The following is a 20140-nucleotide window of genomic DNA, read 5'->3' as shown; positions in this document are numbered from 1 at the left end:
CAGGATGCTTTTTACATCATTCTTTTAAATATTGTTTTCGTTTTACACTTCTTTCTTGCAGAAGTTTAAAAGTTTCCATTGTTTTGTCAGTAGCGAAATAGTGAATATTTTTAATTTTGTTCCCTTTTTTTTAGAATATAATTAATTATGTTGTTGGTTTTTCAGTTAATTTATATAAATAAAACTATACAAGTAATATACTAAAAAAAAACAATTTTATTTTAAAAAAATATTTTAAATTTTGGGCTACATATGGAATATTTGGAAAAGTTTCCATTGTTTTGTCAACCACTGTATGTACCTCAACATTTACAAATGCAAACAACAGATTATAATACCATGCCATTTTTCAAATTACAATCTCACTGAAGGTGCCAACGAAATATAAGGAAGTGATTGTCTCTATAATTTTGTCCAACACTGTATATTTTTTATCAAAATTTATCATAAACAATTTGTTAAAACCAATGCTAAATACGTACTAACTACATTACTAACTATTCTTTTCGATTGTTATCTTTTCAGGCGTCCGAATCGAAACGTTGGAGAAATATTTAAAAATAAACCACAGCAGAAATACAAACCGGCCAAATAATTATATTCAAACAAATGATGACTAAAAACGAAGCTATTAAGCTTGCGCAGCTTATACAATTTATACACTCACAGAAAAAGTAAGCGTTCGCTGACTGGATACTGGAGGAGATTTGTTGTTATTTGTTTTAACAAGAGAACATTAGGAAATTAAGATTTATTTATAAATTATACGTACTCGAGCAACCACAACAACAACAACTATAACAACGATTTATTAAATACCAAAACGAAAAAGAAGAAAAGACACGAAGACGGCGACAACTTTAACGAAGACAACCCCGCAGAAAAGAAAAGACGACGACGACGACTTTACAGCAACTAGTCATCATTTATTTACATTTTAAACACATTCCTGTTTGTTTTTGTTTCACGTACATTATTATTTTTGCTTTTGTTGTGTTTTGCTTTTTTTGCATGTAATACATCAAAAAGAAGGCAGGCAAATTTGTTTATTATTCCACAACAACCAAAAGACCAGTGAATTGAGACCAGCAGTAACCAGAAACAAGAAACAGCAAGTAGACAGCTAAATACAAAAAAAAAACAAGACAACAACAAACAACTCAACTCACAGAAAAAGAGAATACTCGCCAGACTGTATTTTATCTCTAACACCACACAAACAACACACACACTCTAAGTTGTTAAGCCATAATATTATTTCAACAAAATTTCATTATTGATAAACATCCAAAAACCCCAACTCAACCGACAGCTTCAGTTGGAAAAATACTCTTCTATCAACATCATCTACATCATCCATTAACAACGTAACGCCATGGCTAGCAATATGCATAATACACGCTTGTTAAGATTTTTAATTGTTTTAACCATTGTCGTTTTAACCATCTTCATCTATACCTCATATTCGTCAACACAAACCCTAGCACCTCCTCCCATGCGCAGTGCTTCATTGGTATCTTATCCACTGCTAAATAACAATAATAATCGCAGCACCACAAATGAACTGGATTCCAGTGCAGCTAATTACGATGCCAATAGAGTGTCAAATGGTAATAGCATAGAGGGCGCACATAAATCATTTATCTATCATGCCAATTTACCGCATCCCTCATTGGGTGGTTCTCATGGCAATGAAATGGTGTTTATTAAAAAATTAATCCATCATCGAGAACCTACAATAGATGTTAATGCCATAGATGATGATGGTGGTGGTGGTGGAGGAGTTGTAAATGAGGCCGGTTTGGAAGGTCAGGGTTCAGAAGGCAGACCATTGGCAAATGCTGGTGGTGGGGATGAGAATGCCGTCGATGAAATGGCGTTAGAACGTTTCAATAACAACAATGATCTAATGCAAGAGGAACAATATGTCCAAGCGGTTGATAATACGTTGGGTGAGTAAAAATTTAATAACATATTTACATTTTAATGATATTAGCTAATCGGGGAAGCTTCAAAAGTAGCAACAAGTACGAGTACATACATGTTTTATTGCTAATTGAAATTTATTTGTAATACATTCAAAAAGTAACTGCAACTGAGGAAAGCTCAGAAAGTATTTTAGTTCATCTGCTAAATGCTTCTCAGATGTTTTGTTAAGGCGAATCTGGTAATTGTATTGTTTGTAGAGGCAAGTTGCGTTTCACGTTTTATTATCAAAGAATTGTATTTAAGCCCAACAGCAGGCCATTTCAGATTCATTTATAATCAAAATATCCGTGACTGCTCCTCTAAATATTATTTAAAGTTTTCGAAACAATAAGCCTGTTCAATAACTAAAAATTGTTACAAATTGTTACTGGAACATCGTTCATTTACGTTCAATTGAAGACCAAGAATTGGAGGCAAGAGCTTGCCAAATCATTGGGAGTTACTCAAGCAGCAATTTCAAAACGTTTGCAGTGCGATTTATCCGAAAAACGACCAGAATATGCGGCCAGACATGAAACCTTAATATTCTATCATGACAACGCTCGGCCACATGTTGCAATACCTGTATTTAGAGTGAAGTTGTTGGGAAGTTTTGCCGCTTCATAGTCCAGACCGTGCCCCTTCCGACTACTTTTTGTTTCGATCGATACAGAACGGATATTGGCTTGACTCGTTCTTGGCCTCAAAAGATGAGCAGTTCTTTTGGCTCAGAATCCATATGTTATCAGAAAGATGGGAAAAGCTAACATTTGCATTTTTAAGTTATGCCCCAATATCAAAATTATAGTTTACTTACAAGTTTTTACTGGTAAAGTGTTGATTTACTTTTTCCTATTTTTGAGTATTTGAGAGACAAACTTTATATATTTTTACTTTACTCTCTCGATGCAAGTGTTTAATGGGAACGTAAATGAGCAGAGCTAATAACTTCCAACTTTGGGGGTGGCGCTCATTCGAAAGTTCCAATTTTCGTTAGTTATGTTGACTTTGAGGCCTACACTGCATGTTTTGACTTACCGATTTATCCCATGGTGTAAGCGTATGATACTTATGCCCGTAATTTCAACAAATAGATAAATGGCAGTGATTAGTTACTTATGGAGTAAAATTATTTGGTAATTTTTACCCGTAGATATTGATTTGAAATTAATGTCAAGTTACCTTTTAGGTAAATTTAACTGCTTGGTATTTTACACACTAGATATCTATTTGTTGAAGATACGGGCATTAGGAGACTACGACTATGCACAGGCAAGTAGTCTACATAGACTACTTGAAGAACGGCAAGAGCCTGATCGTTCGATCGTTATGCTGAACATTTCGCGAGTTCTGCAGCGAAATCTAGTTGTTGTATCTAATAGTTCGACTGTGGTCGATAGTTTTTTCCTGAAATTATAAGAATAAGTGCAAATTGTCATGAGGACTTCGATGACAGGCGGGGCAACAGTTTAAAGTGCCAGGAACAATTCGTTATCGGTAGTAGTTGAGGAAACTGCACCAACCGGCTCTTAATTGTGTCCATATGGATCTTGAATGTTTGGGTAATTGTCTCTCACTATCCGAGATCGCAGGGGGTTTTAATTTAAGACTCTGTTGCATCTTTACCTTCAGAGACCGCCGCTTGATGTAACGTTTTCCGAGCACTTGCAATTGACAGTCGGTCGACGTCTGATGGTATAACGTCTTGGATGTCTCTGCGAAAGCTTCGAAAGTCCATCCGGATGTGTCGTGGAAGGAGATCCTGCATCAGAATCTGATGGTTAGGGTGACTCGGCAGATGACATGTCAGCAGGAACTATCAAGACACAACCAGTTGCGATCTGGAGTGCATTATTCTGGGCTATTTGTAAACCTGTCGCTAAGAAATGAGGTCCATACTGGGGCAGCATAAATAAGAAGAGAGCGATCAATCGCCTTATACGTCGCTACAATATTCTCCTTATTCATGCCCCAAGAGGTGCCAGCTGTTTCTAACCTTTTGGTTGATGTAATTTGCGTGCCTTGAGAGGCTGTCGCAGACTATCCCTAAAATTTGCGAGTTTTGAATCGTAGAGGTGCCAGTAAGAGCTGTTTCTAACATTTTGGTTGATGTAATTTGCATGCATTGAGAAGTGAAGGAGGCTGTCAAAGACTACCCATAAAATTTGTGGTTTTTTGAATCGTTGAACGCCGTCCTTATTTCTTTGGTCTGTAGCAGTCACTGCTTTTTCGAAATGCACGCCATTTCAAGATTTCTGCATAAGTTGCCATAACGAGGAAGAGGTGTACACAGCTGCTCAACTCTCTGCCACTGGCCGGACTTAGCGGATGTGAAATTCGGAACGTTAGGTTGACTATTTTTGCACGACTTGACGAATCTGAAGTGTATGGATATCAGAAGGATACATGCCTTAGTTCGTGCGACTGAATGGTTTGATTAAGGACTCAATTCGGTAGAAGGGGGATTCGGTATTCCTCCTTCTTGGAACTAGTTAAAAGCGTGACAATGTCAAATCAAAATAATTAGTGAAAGAACTAGTTCTCGAAAGTTTCGTAAAGAGGTCAACTAATATAAATTTCTCAATAAATAAGGGTATTTTTATAAATATAAAAACTTTAAAATAATAGCAAAAAGTAAAAAAGTAAATACATGGCATTAATATTTGAAAATGATTTCGGACATATGATCACCGCGGATGATCTTGACGAAATGCATTCTGGACGTTATAATTTTGAGCCACTTTTTCTAGCATTGCTGGCCGTATGTCACGAATAACACTAACAATGTTGGCCTCCAAGGCGATAATTGTTGCTGGATTATCAGCATAAACCAGTGACTTCAAGTGGCCCATACAGGAAATAATCGAGAGATGTCAAATCGAACTAACTTGGAGGCCAATTGACAGGTTTATTTCTCGAAGTCAAGTTATCTACAAATTTTGATTTCAATAAATAGATGCTTGCGGTCTTCTGTTGAAACCAAATCTCGCCGGGATGAATGTCATCCATATTTTCGAACAAAAAACCACTGATCACTGATCCATTGACTGTAAAGCTCCGGCTTAATGTTTGAAGAACTAAGGTTCGATGTTGTAGATTGGTCTTACTCCATATTCGACAATTTTTATTAACGAGTTAAGACAAAAATTAACCTCATCGCTGAACACAATTTTGCGATAAAACAGTGCGCGAATCGATCTGCTTTTCAAAGTAAATTTTGATAAGTTGGTAGCGTTGTTCAAGCGTCAATCTATTCATTACGATTTGCCAGAGTATACTGGCAAATCGCAGTATGACAATTCGTTTGACAGTTAACCATATCGTAAATTCTATCTTAGCTTAAAATACACCCTTTATTAACAATTCCTGCCTAGGACTGTTTTAGGTAATGAGTCGCAAGGGTAATAAAAACACTCAAATTGAGAATATATTTCCTGGCATAATTTGTTACAAATTAATGAAATTTTCATTTAAACAAATTACACTAAAATTATTTATATAATACATAATTATATTAGCAAATAATTACTTTTCAACAATTTACCCCCGCCAATAAAAAACAAACTAAATTAAAACAACTTTTAAAATACATACATTTCAGGAAATATCAACAATTCAGTAACATCCGCAGCAAGTGGTGTTGGTGGTGCTGGTGGCTTAGCGTCATCGGATACCAATCAGCAATTAAAACAACAGCATCAACAACTGCAGCAGACATCTGATCAGCTGCAACAGCAACAAGATCAACAAATTACTGCTGATTCAAACAATAACAACAACAATCTAAATAAAATACCAGAATCTGATGTTTTAATACCGACATCAAACCTACAAAAATTCATAGAAAGTGCTGATAAGATATTAAAAAATATCACTGTTCAACAGCAACAACAACCCCCTTCAGTGGCACCCGCCGACAATGTTAATAAATGTAAGTACACATCTAAATATCTACATACATATGTATGCACGAAAATGTTCGTAAGAATACTTATACATAGTTATTAAAGTACATACATATGTATAGAATTTGTTTTTATTATGCCATACAATTGTGTTCGAACAGATAGCAGCGTAAGCTAGAAGTGATTTTCGAAAATATGTCAAGATCAAGAGAAATGATTTTTTTTAAGACAGGCGCGGATCCAGGTCAAGCATTTGGAGGGAAAAAACTAAAATTTGTTTTACATTTTTCTATTTTTATACAAAAACTTTTCGGCCGAATCTTATTTTCCGAATCTAAGGAAATTTCCTTAACACCCCCCATGACTTAAGATCATCAGTTCATAAATATTAATACAGCAAATACTTCTTCTGTTTCACACAGTAGTTATGCAGTGAGTTACAATTAGGGTTGTCATTCGAATAATCGAAAATATATTGTTTATTCAAATTAATAAAATTTTCAATTTAGAATAAACGATTATTCGATCAATAATAATTTAATAATCAATAATTTATTTTATTTTGTCAATGCCGTATTAAAGAAATCTTTTAATTTTGTTTTCTCATTTTTAGAATTTAATTAATTATGTCCTTTGTTTTTTATTAAATTAAGTTAATAAAAGTATACAAATAAAATACTACAAAAATGTTAAAATTTTTTAAAAAATTATTTCAGATTTTTGGGGCACTAATGAAATATTTGGAAAAGTTTCCATTGTTTTGTCAACCACTGTATATACAGATTTGTCAAAACTGACGTTTATAAAAGTGGTGTACCATCGAAGAAAAAAGATAGCATACATTTTACATACATATTTGCTATGCCTTTCTTACGATGGTGCTAAATGTGTGCTGCCACTTTGATACATTTTAACACCGTGACGTATCTGTTCATAATCTTTGATACGGCCACAACGAAATTCAGTAAACCACTTGTTTACCATTGAAATTGATGGTGCAGAGTTCCCTAGTATTTATAATGCTTAGACTTTATTTGAGTGATGGGTTTTTTCCGCAAAAAAAATAATGATTAATTACCGGATGAAATTCAAATTTTTCTCTCGTATGCATGTTTTCATTATTTCGATTATAGACTTATTTGAACACATTTTATTATTTTTATAATCCTTTTTATGCCATTCACCTTCGTGAGAAGGGTATATGTATATAAGATTGTCATTCCGTTTGTAATTTCCACAATATAATTTTCCGACCCTATAAAGTATACATATTCTGGATCCTAATAGATAGCGGAGTCTATTAAGCCATGTCTGTCTGTTGAAATCAACTTTCCTAAGCCTCCAAATAACTTACATACATCAATATCTCCGGAATTCTTCCGGCTCCGTTGCTATTTAAAATCAAGAAAATGGCTGAGATATAGACAATATGGATATCTAATGATAGATATTTCAATGTCCATTTCAACGATGTATATAAGACCATATTAAGTTGGACCTACAATGGGTCAAAATCGGAAAAAAAATTTTTAACCCGAATTTTTTTTTTCACCAAAAGTTATTTTTTCGCTAAATATTAAAAAAAAAAATTAAAAAACAAAACAAAATTTTTTAAAATTTTAAAAAAAAAATTTAAATTTTATGTATAATTTGGTGAATTATACTTCAACTTAACTTGTTGTTTGTTTTGATTTTGTCATTCCGTTCGATTCCAGACGATCTTTCAACAGATAGATGGACAGGAGCTACCTGGCTAAAATTTACCACAAATACCCTCTGTTGATAAGTTTTGGTATTTAAAATGGCCAATATCGGTTCATGATTTCATCTAGCCCCCATACAAATGTCCCCGCGGAATATTGATTGAGCAGTCATAAATTTGTTGATTATGTTGCAATTAGGGTATTCATTCGACTAATGATCGTTCGATTAATCGAATAATTTCTTACGAATAATTATTCGAACAATTTAAAAATGGCCATTTTCGAATAACGAATAATTCGAACAATTTTATGTAGAATAATCGAATAAAACGAATAAATGTTCATATACATTTAAATTTATTAAATTGCTTAATGACTCACAAAAATTGTATTGTTTCTGAAATTCGACAAATAACTAAAGACAAAGGGACTTTCGATCACTGTATATGAGTGTTCCGATAGCTCCTTCTATAAATATATAAATATTACTGCAAGAAGTTACAATTCTAAAAACAAATCTTTCAAAATTTTTAACTTAGGACTTGAACCAATGAAAATAAAAGATACGGAATAAAATATTTGTTGTTCAGCTGGCGAAGTATTACATGAATCGCAATTAATAATCAAAATATTAACTTAGATTAAAGTGGAGTTGAATGTGATGAAGAATGTGATTTTGAAACGGTTGTCGAAAGTGATGGACTTTGTTTTCGAATGTTTTTTTAAAATTATCAATACTTGAATTGTTAATTTTAACGGTATTTTTTGTTTTTCTTTAACAATAAAATATTAAAAAGCCGACATCAAAACATCATTCCTTACTTTTTTAAAACAAAAATAAATTATTCGAACAAGTTAAAATCTCTTATTCGAATTATTCGTTTTATTCGAACAAGAGAAAAATCGAATAATTCAAATACCCTAGTTGCAATGCTGATACAATTTTGCACAAATTAGTTCTATGGCGAAAGAAAAGCATATGTATCTATTTATGAGCGCCCAACTGTTTGTGTGACTCTATTTAATATGATGTTTAAACTCTTCTTAAGTATTGTTTGCTTTGTAGATATAAAACTTCAAAAAATATTCCATTCATGTTATTTGGTTTTACTACTATTTAGTAGACTTCAATAATACTCGTCTAATATTTGTTATTTTCATTATGTTGTTTAAAAATTGTTCTTTTTATACCCTTCACCTTCGTGAGAAGGGTATATACATATAAGTTTGTCATTCCGTTTGTAATTTCCACAATATAATTTTCCGACCCTATAAAGTATATATATTAGGGTGGCCATTCGCCAGGCCATTAACGTGTCTCAGGCCACTAGAACAAGAAATGTAGGAACAAAATTAACATATTTTGAGAAATATTAAAATAAAAGCTAATTTTTACTTAAAATATGTCCATATTTACTTGTATATGAGTTTTTGTCTTCGTAGGATACCGTTAACCTATTCTTAGGTATGAACAAAAAAATAAAATTTTTTTAACGGCAGTTTCAAAACTCCATTTTCAAATTTTTAAAAATTTTGTTAAACAAATTTCAGAATTTTTTGATCATCTCATTGGGATTTATTAAGAATATAATAGGGAATAAAAATGTGTAAAAATTATGAAAATATCTCTTATAGTTTTTCTGTAGCTGCGATTTAAATTTTAAAATTTTCGAGAAAAACCAATTATTTGGCAATTTTTAGGCCAATGATCTCTATTTCCTTACAAATGGCTGAGATATGAAGAAAAAACCAGGATATCCTCGATTTTTGACCTATTTTTTACCTATGTATATCTGGATTAATATAGACAATATATCTAATATACATAGATATCTAATGATAGATAATTCAAAGACCTTTGCAACGACGTATATAAGACCATAGTAAGTTGGACCTACAATGGGTCAAAATCAGAAAAAATATTTTTTAAACCGAATTTTTTTTTCACAAAAAAAAATTATAAAACCAAAAATTTTTTTAATTTAAAAAAAAAATTTAAATAATAATTTAAAAATTTTTTTTTTCCAAAAAATAAAAAAAACAACTTTGGAAAAAAATAAATTTTGTTTACTTAAAAATATTTAAAATTTGTATTTTGAAGTATAATTTGGTGAAGGGTATATAAGATTCGGCACAGCCGAATATAGCTCTCTTAGTTGTTTGAATATTTTTTTCTTCATTTTACCGCATTATGCGGCAGAGATTTATTATTTGCTATTCACTTCGTATTTTGTTTGTTCGCTTTGTTTGATGTACTTAACCCCTCCACCCTATAAGAACAAATAAGTGATTTTACTTTGATGTAGCATTTGTCATATTTTGGAAATATGTACGAGAATATATTTTTTATTAAGATAAAACATATGTACATACATTTCCTTAAATACTTATGTATGTAGATTTTTGCCAAGTCGACCTAAATCTTAAAAAATAATTTCCAAAAGGCCTAAAGAACTTCATCTCTGACGTAAATTCGTGTGTTATTTAATTTCGCATTAAATTTTTATTTTATTTTATTTTTTTCTTGTGTGACATGTGTGATTTTGCTTAGTTACTTAGATTTCAGTATTTACTTTACTCTACTCTTTACTACTTTACTATTTAACAGTTCTTATCTTAGAAAATAGAAGAATTTGTATAAGAATTTCCTTTATAAGAAATTTGTACGTATTTTACCGCAAGTTATAAATCTATTTTATTTCACTTCCGTTTGTTGTTCTTTTTATATATTTTATGTACTGGTACATGCATATTATGTACATAAATATTCTTATATATGATCCACAATAAAACATTTATTTGAGTTTCAAATATTTGTTTAGTTTATTAGTTAAAATCAGTGCTTACGTTGTATTTTTGTGTGGACTCATACTTTTAGTGGTTGGTTAAGAACATAAACCTAGTAGTATTAAAACAATTTGGAAGTGGAAAGAATGTTGAGATAACTAGAAAATTATTAATTTAAACATATGTTTATATGTACATACGAGTATATCGATGGCTTAATATAAAAAAGGCGTAACTCTATTTGTTGTTACTTTAATTTTTTTATTATAATGAAGTTATTTATATAACCCTTTTTTCATTTATATTTTTGAAAAAAAAATTAATGAAAATACTTCAGCGGTCAACTATTTAGGGACAACTGATTTTACTTATAATTTTATAAGTACAGGGTGTTTTTCGGTCGTATGTCACGAATAACACGAACAATGTTGGCTTCTAATGGGTCAATTGTTGCTGGTTTATCAGCATAAACCAGTGACTTATCGCGAAAGATGTCGAATCACACGACCTTGGAGGCCATTTCTCGAAATCATTTGAAATGTAATTTGGTGAAAGGTAGACGACCCCTTTCACACTAGGCAATTTAGTTGCGCAAGTCTCTTGTGTTTGTAGATGCCAGAGGAAATGTCGGGTTAAGGAGAAGAAAATTTTGCATGCTGTTTTGTTGTTGGGCAAGAGACTTGCGCAACTAAATTGCCTAGTGTGAAAGGGGTCGTATATAAGATTCGGTACAGCCGATTATAGCTCTCTTACATGTTTTTGAAGAAATAAAGTCCGATGATGCCACCAGCGTATAATCCGCAACAAACGTTGCGTTCATTTCTGGATGTAAAAGAGTCTGTTGTAGATTGGTCTCACTCCATATCCGGCAATTTTGTTTATTAACAAACCCGTTAAGCCAAAAATGAGTAACATTGCTGAACACAATTTTGCGATTAAACATTGTACCCAGTTTCCAACAGCCCTAGAGCCCAATCGGCGAAAGAATAACGCTCTTGTGCCTTTAATTTCTGCACCAGCTGGATCTTATATGGATGTAGGTCATGCTATTTGTGCAAAATCGATACGTCAGACACTTTCGTTTACAGTGGCGATATTCTCTTCAGTACGCACATTCCCTCGATATAGTTTCTAAGTGATTTCCAGTTTGTATTCCTAAGATATTCCCATTGGCATAGTGAGTATATGAAAGTGTTCATCCCTTATTCGACTAAATGCAGGACATTGGTACAGGAAATGTTCCAGAGCTTTTTCCGCGATCCAGATGAGACTTCAGCTCTAAATGTCCAGTTAATACATTACCTATTCTGCTGAGTGTTGATCTATTTAGGTTCAGAATGTCCTTTGAATTTCCAAGGTGATTGTATCCCACTAAAGTCCATGATAATGTGTATAATAATAGATCAAAGTGGGTTTCTCTTCTCAAGTCACTGTTTGTCTTCATTTGGGAATTATGCTTTGTATGAAAGGTAGTCAAGGACTGCTTTCGTTCTGAGGAAACACTACCAAAATATACACTTTCGTCAGTTGTGAAGACGACATTCACTAACTCTAATTATGTTGATTTGTTGCTTTTTTTAAGATTCACGATCATGATACAGTATTAACTTCGGATATGATGAAATTTTCATTCAGAATCTTTACTATCTATAAAATTGAACAATGACCATAGATATTTCCACTCCATTACGAAGAATAACAAAGTTTGTCTCCACCTTCTCTCTACAAAATCCAGTGACAGTTGCTTTAGGAATGTAGTGTAACCAGTGTATAGAATATTGGTATAGATCCACATAGATCCTTGTCTACAATACTTACAGAAGTATCCGTCGAACACTAGCGTTCATTTGAATATTTGTAATCAGCTGCCAGCTCATTCCAATCACCTTCTTACAGTAGTACAAATTTCCTTCTCTTTCCTTTGTATGACACTCTGTTTGAAGCTTTACTTGAAATTCAGTATGATATCAATATATTTGACTCTGTTCGTATGATTGTTCTCGGAGATGTTCAAAACCATCGATCGAAACTCAGGTATCAACATAGTTCCATGTGAAGAGAATCAGTTCGTTTTTGCTAGCGGTTATATCCGGGTTCTCCAACGCTGTGAGATGACCCTGGCAATTCAATGAAATATGATGTTGACTGTGGTGCACTTTATAGACTGTAATTTCTTTAAAGAAACTCCTCCAAAAACAATATAGGTAATTCTAGAAGAAGAGCTTATCCACCTGACAACAAGCTGATTCCAAACTTTCCTATTCATAGTGTTGACAGGAATGATATTGTTGAACGATGTGTTATAAATCAACCATTCCCCAATGAAAGAGATTTCTCTGAAATATTCACTAGCTCATTTAGAGCTTTTGTTGATCTCCCTCTGTTATATGCAGGCTAATGCAAAGGTAACATATTTGGGACAATGTATCATCCCCGCTTTTCGGAAATACAGTATTAAATAAGACCGCATATCTATGGCTTCGGCCTCTAGTTCTTCTAACTGTTTATCATATTCACAATTTCGGATACAAAATCTATACAAATTAGACTTTGATCAGGCTAAAAATGTAACTTTCCTGTATTAAAGGAAATGTAAGTGTCTTCGCTTAACGTAGTCCCGACACCATTGAGAGTATTCGGGTATCCCTATGTACAAAGAGTTTCGATAGGAAGGTTTGAGATACACCTTCTGGGTTTTTAATTGAACTCTTAAATGATGGCTAGTTTACAGATTTGACTTTCTTCTCAAACGAACAGTAGGTTTCCATCTAATTCTTACAAATGCCCTGCATTAGGTGTTGGCAAGGCGATTAAGAGTCTTTCTATTTTCAAATTATTTTAGTTTGTGGCAAAAAGTGTATAAGGAGAAGATTCGAAGAAGGATTCGGCATCTTTAAATATATTTTTCTCAGCAAACAATTCCATACAAACAATTTTTTTAAACGAATGTTTTTATTTTACAAAGTTTTCTTCTATTACAATCCGGAAAACTCGAAAAATATCCCACTAATACTTAAATTTCTTTTATTTTCTTTGCAGCTTCTGATAAAGATGAAATAGCACAGCCTCCGCTGGTCGACACACCAAATGAGGCCAAAAATTTAGTGGATGATGATGAAAACGACGAAGCTTTACCACCTTCCGTTATAATGACCATAAAAGGAGCTGGTACAGCGGCAGTTGAAAAGAATAATGAAGCCAAACAGTCACCCGCATCGTCCGCAGCAGCTTCACCAAATGTGCCCAAAGTTACGTCCACCACAAAAAAAGTTGCCAAAGTGGCATCCGATCCCACACAGGGCATACCAACAAAACAAATTTATGAATCGGGTCATATGAATGAGGAAATCGACATTAATCAAATCTGTCCGAATAAGGGCGCCAACTTGAAATTACTGATTCTCATAACATCAGCTCAAACACATGCTGAAGCTAGATTGGGTATAAGACAAACCTGGGGTCATTTCGGCACCCGACGAGATGTTTCCACCGCTTTTATACTAGGACGCACTACAAACGCCAGCGTCAGTGAGGCCTTGACTCAGGAGAATATGATTTATGGCGATTTAATAAGGGGCCATTTTATTGATTCCTATAATAATTTGACACTGAAAACATTATCCTCCCTGGAGTGGGTAGATCATAATTGTCCCAAGGCCAAGTACATACTAAAAACAGACGATGACATGTTCATTAATGTACCAAAACTATTGCAATTTCTCGATGCTCATGCAAAAGACAAACGGGTGATTTACGGTAGATTAGCGAAAAAATGGAAACCCATACGCAATAAGAAATCAAAATACTACATATCGACAGGACAATTTAGTGCTGCCGTCTTTCCACCCTTCACCACGGGTCCAGCGTACGTCATGACCGGTGACATTGTACACGAACTGTATGAAAGTTCCCTAGAGCAGCTCTACTTAAAACTGGAGGATGTATTTACTACGGGCATAGTGGCACAAAAATTGGGCGTCAAACGTGTCCACGACAATATGTTCTTAAATCGACGTATTGCTTTCAATCCCTGCAATATACGCAAAGCTATTTCAGTCCATATGATCAAGCCCAATGAACAGTTTGATTTGTGGAAAAAACTACTGGACCAGACAACAAAATGTAAATAGTATTTTAGTTTAAGAATATTTTAAAAATAAACAAACAAACCACACTCACTTTATATATTAAATTAAAAAAACAAACATGAAAAATAGAAACGAGTATATATTTGTAAGAAACAAACAGAATTGAAATCAGAAAAGAAAAAAGTTAAACTTTAGTTAATTTTGAAACTCATAATTGTGTATATTTTTTAAGCCATTTAATGTATAATTAGTAACAAAATGAAATAACTCTAAACTAAACTAAAATAAAAAAAACTATAAACTTTAAATGTAATTGAAATTATTATTATATTTAGTAAAACATTTAAAAAAAGAAAGTGAAAACAAATGAAATGTTATGATATTTTATATGTATTTTTTTAAATATAAGTATGTACTACTATTATTCTTAAAACTTATTTAAATTTTGCGTATTGTAGAATTTAGTTCTCTTTTCTTTTTAATCACAAAAAGAAAACACCATGATATTTAAATGCAATAATTGCAAAATGCAAAATTAAAACCATCTTAAAAAGACAGTAAACTTGTTGACAATATTTGTTTTTAATTTATTTTTCGTTGAGCTAGTTTTTATTTTGAGCTATTTTTTTAGGCAGACAATTTCTTTGGCTTAGTTAGAAACAAATTTTTAAATTGTTTAACAGCATATGTTTAAATTCATAATGTTTTCGAAAGTTCTACTACATATTAGATTAATGCCTGGATTTAGAAATCGGACTGAATGAAATTTCCTTATCTAAAAGGTTTACCCGCATTTTCTCACTTCCAATTAAATTTTTTTTGTATGAGAGCTGTCACTATATCGTCACGATAAAAAATAACCATTGATTGAGAAAATGGGGATAACACTGTTAATGAATAATACTAAAAATCTCGCTCTAAAATAGGGATACATAAAATGTTTGCTCTTAATTGTACCACCGTCCGAGTGCCTGATGTGCTCAAAACCAGGTACTTATGTATTGCGACTAATTCGACTGAAGTTTAATTTAAGCCTTTTCAGTTTTCCAATTCAAATTGATAGCAGTTTCAATTGGCGTCTGTTCAAATACAGGTAATAAATTTAATCATTTATTATATATGGGTGAATCACACAACCTCAAGCTGGAAGATCGTAAAAGGAATGGTTTAACATCAGGGCGGTTACCCGAAATCCGGTGTGCCAAATACATTGTAATTCGCAAAAATTTCCTTTCTAATCGAATTAGAGAGTAACCACCCAGGGCTTTTATTTAAATATACAGCCCAATTATGAATAAAAATTCCACGGGAGTTTTTTCCCTTTTCTCATTTTTCCTATTCAAATTCAATGGGAAAAAACTCCCGGGGAACAAACTCCCGCGGAATTTTTTATTCATAATTGGGCTGATAATTCATTTATCGTTGAATTAATTCATAACAGAATTCATGCAACATTTGAAAGATTAAATTTTTGTTAATTCAAATCTTATAGAAATTGAACTAAAATATTTTATTTCTACATTAAATTAGTTTTTAATCATTTACAAAATTTACTTAAGCCTTAAGATTTGTATAAAAGAAAAGTTGAATCATTCAATACATTTTTAAAGCTATTTTGTAATGGATTTGAATTTATGGAAATTTGAATGATTCAATAAACAGGCCTGTTATAGAATTCCATTCCGATCGAAAGTGAAATTAATTCTATATTTCGCTTCTTAAGAAAAAGTAAAACGAAAATTTCGTTCGGAATGAAACCACTTTGAGTTTTCAAAGTGGAATTGATAATTATTTGTTTTTCTAAAATTTTTAATCAATTTCTGTACCAAAAACTTTACTTTTGTTTTAATATAAAATACGCTCAAATTAAAATCAGAAATACGGAATTATTAAATATTTTTGGAATTAATAAATTTCTCGGAATCTGAAGAACCTAAAACGAAATCGATCGGAATAAAAACTACGGAATTGAAACCATTCCGAACAAAATGTGTGACAGGCCTGAAAGAATGAATTCTCCAAGTAAAGAATTCAAAATATTTGAAGTACAAAGGAATTAAGCCTATGAATTAATACGTGCTGAATGCTTTAATGGAATGGTTGGATCGATTTAGGTATTAATGGAATGGAATTAAGAATAAATTTTATAGGCTATTTTGTAATCGATTTGATTTCAAGAAAACTTGAATGATTCAATAAGGAATTAATTCTACAAAGAATGAATTCTTATTCTATTCAAATACTATGTTAAAAAAACGAAAAGGGAAAAAACTCCTGAGGAATTTTTTTTCATAATTGGTCTGTATATTTAATTTGATTTTGAAAATTAAATTAAGAATTAATATTTTCGAACCTTTTCGAACACATTGCTAAAACTTAATATATTTTAACGATTTTTGAACTAAAACCAAAGATGATCTTTCTGCATTGGCTTAATGAACTTATGGATCGATTATGGATGGCAACCGAGTTACCAAAGGGCAACCACAAATTTCTGGCAACAGTTGCCACCTGTAATACTATTTAGGCAACTGACAACGCAACTAAAGTTTCGTTGGCATCCATAATCGACCCATTAATTGTTATTGAAATCAGTAGTTCCACTGTTATCGGAAGTTCTAAACTGGAAAATAAATTATTTGATTAATATTACCATTGCTAAACCAAGAAGTCTTAAGCTTAGATCAATATTTCGCAAGCAAAATACACATTCATTGAATGAGATAAAGTTGGGTAATTCTGTCTCACTAACATAAATCACAACAGATTTTCATTCTGAACTATCTATAGCCAGTGATAGCTTATGTTAATGTGTCGCAAATTAGTTTAATCTAATATCGGAAGTTAGGAGATCTTGCGAAAGGAGATTAATGCCTCTGAAGTTAGACGGAGAAATAATAAAAGTACCAAGAACTAGACGCGCATGGTAAATTTAAGCCGAAATCGAATTATTTGGACAAGTCTCAAAAGTGAGTAAACACCAGTGAAACAAAGTTAGATGAAGAAACAATAAAAGTACCAGGAACTATTCGCTCATGGTAAATTTAAGCCGAAATCGAATTATTTGGACAAGTCTCAAAAGTGAGTAAACACCAGTGAAACAAAAAGGAAAGGGTAAAAGTATAGACTGGAATTCACAGAGTCCCCTGATGAAGCCTAATAGATTTCCTAGATCATATCTAGCTAATCTATTCATCATGGAATCTTTCCTCTAGCCATTTTAGGTCTATTAAAGACCTAAAACTTTTCCTATCCAACTCAATTGGTATTCTGGTTGCCTTTGTATCCAAATTTGGCCAAATAGACCTGGGGGGTTATTATGTAATTCGAATCAAAACAAAACACTTTCGAAATTCAATGTATAAAGCATACAAATTTCTTTTTTAAAGTTGTTATATAATAACCCCCCTAGACACCCCGCAATCCGTCCTACTACACCATGATTGATTTTTAGAGTTCCGCAATCTTTCGAAGATCAAACTATAATAGTTGCATATATGAGGTTTAACCTCCCAGTCCCTACTCGGTTAACTTGAGATGGTATTGACTGCATATTGACATCATTAGAATTTGAAAGTTGGGTTTACTTGGCATGAAGGTGCCTCCGAACCGAGAGCATTCTGTTTTTTTCATATAAATGTAACGCAATTGCCTTCTGGAAAAATTGGACTGCATTATAGTTACGTTTTGCAGTGACTTATTTGAATACGTAACTCTATGTCCAGACTATCCATCGTTATGTTCTCACAAGATCAAATCGTCCTCAGAATTACAGATACAAATTTGTTCATGTTCTTCGCTGTGACTCTATTTTTATACCCTTCACCTTCGTGAGAGGGGTATATATAAGTTTGTAATTTCCACAATATAATTTTCCGACCGGTGTCGATTAAGAAATGTCCGTCTGTCTGTTGAAATCAATTTTCTGAAGACTCCAGATATCTACGGGATCCAAATCTTCAATAATTCTGTCAGACATGCTTTCGAGAAGTTTGCTATTTAAAATCAGCACAATCGGTCCACAAATGGCTGAGATATGAGGAAAAAACCAGAACAACCTCGATTTTTGACATATATCTAAATTAAAAAACAAAAACCTTTTTTTTAAATTTAAAATAACAATTCGAAACAACATTTTTTCCAAAAAATTAAAAAAACAACTGGAAAAAAAAGTAAATTTTGTTTACCTAAAAATATTTAAAATTTTTATTTTGAAGTATAATTTGGTGAAGGGTATATAAGATTCGGCACAGTCGAATATAGCTCTCTTATTTGTTTATATCGAGAATTAAGTTTGAAGGCAGACATTGTTGTGCGATTAAATGTTCAGACAACGTTGTTTGAGCAAGAACATAACATCGACAAGAGTGGTTCATATGAGACTATTGCGGTAATTCGGCTTCAGGTTCATTTTTAAAAAAAATTATTCGAATTTAAATGACATTGATTGAAGTGGTGAAAGTTACATTAACTTTGAGCTACTTCAAAATTTTTAGCAGGAAGTTATTATTTCAATAATTTCCAGATTTGCTGGTTTTGTAGGAATAATTTCTTTAATACAATTTTCAAAATCAAGTATGTATGATTACGAATTATTTTATATTAAAAACCTTATTCATAAACAATTTTTAAATTTTGTCTTTAAACATTTATATTGCTACTAGTTTAAAATTCAAAAATTTTCCAAACTGTGTTCTAGATTCCTGCTTTATACTTTTTTCTATATTTAGGAAATTTTGATACTTTTTATCTTAAAAAAACCTAGTGATTTATTGTATTAGTTTTATTATTATAAACTTTTTTGTTTTTATTTAACTTATTTTGGTTTTTCTATTATAATTTAGGTTACTTATATTTTTTTTGCATTGAAAATGTCATATTCAAAAACAAACAAAAACACCCAATTGTTAATATTTAAGTTTAAATAAAGAAAAATTAAAATGAAAAATCGTGTGTGAATTTAATAAATAACAAATAAAATCTATTTATATATACTATACAGAGAAATAAAATACTTAATAAATATTAAAACAATAAGAAACTGGGGTTTTGTTTTTTAAATCTGGTTCGACCTCCAAGGATATTTGAAAATACAAAATATCGATGGCTTAATGCAGAAAGGTCGTATCTCGTTTTTTTCAAAATCGGGTTTTTTACATATTCTGGTAGACAAAACTCAAATAGACCTCCCTTAAAAAATTCAGTTTCCTATCTTGACGAATAACAGATTTGCAGTAATTATAAAAAAGCCCTAACTCATTTAAAAAACCGTTTGAAAGAAAAACCCCTAACTCATTTTAAGTGGAATGCATATTTTTTGGTTTATATTAAAACAAACAACTCTTTTAAAACAATGGGCCTTTTCGGAAATGCATCACTGCGCTGCATTTGATGCGCATCTGTGATTAGTTTGCGATGCTCATGCAAATCAGCTGATGCTGATGCGCAGACAATGCATCAGCCATTTTTGTGATGCTTGTTTGATGGGTTTTTGCGCATCATATGTTTCATTGTTGCTTTTTAGAACTCATGACATTTGCAGTGTTGGCAACTTTTGCATTTTAGAATGTACTGCGCATCAGATGCAGCGCAGTGATGCATTTCCGAAAAGGCCCTTCGTCTGGTTTCATTATTTCAAAACATGTAGTTTTCACATTAGTTTCATTAAATTAAATTCAAAACGCCAATA

At 32.2% G+C, this 20140-nt stretch overlaps 1 protein-coding gene across 2 annotated transcripts in view; it reads left to right on the top strand.

The window, feature by feature from the left end:
* LOC135950931 (uncharacterized) overlaps positions 1 to 14759 on the top strand; it is a 65023-nt gene extending 50264 nt beyond the window's left edge. For both annotated transcript variants that reach the window (XM_065500461.1, XM_065500460.1), the window contains 3 exons: positions 526 to 1952; positions 5570 to 5899; positions 13403 to 14759. In XM_065500461.1, coding sequence (XP_065356533.1) covers positions 1376 to 1952; positions 5570 to 5899; positions 13403 to 14493 — 1998 coding nt within the window. In that variant the 5' untranslated portion in view covers positions 526 to 1375 and the 3' untranslated portion in view covers positions 14494 to 14759. The remainder of the gene's footprint in view (positions 1 to 525; positions 1953 to 5569; positions 5900 to 13402) is intronic.
* Positions 14760 to 20140: the final 5381 nt, after the last annotated feature.

Source organism: Calliphora vicina, chromosome 2, assembly GCF_958450345.1.
Source record: "Calliphora vicina chromosome 2, idCalVici1.1, whole genome shotgun sequence".
NCBI lineage: Eukaryota > Metazoa > Arthropoda > Insecta > Diptera > Calliphoridae > Calliphora > Calliphora vicina.
This window is presented reverse-complemented; position numbering and strand designations above follow the sequence as displayed.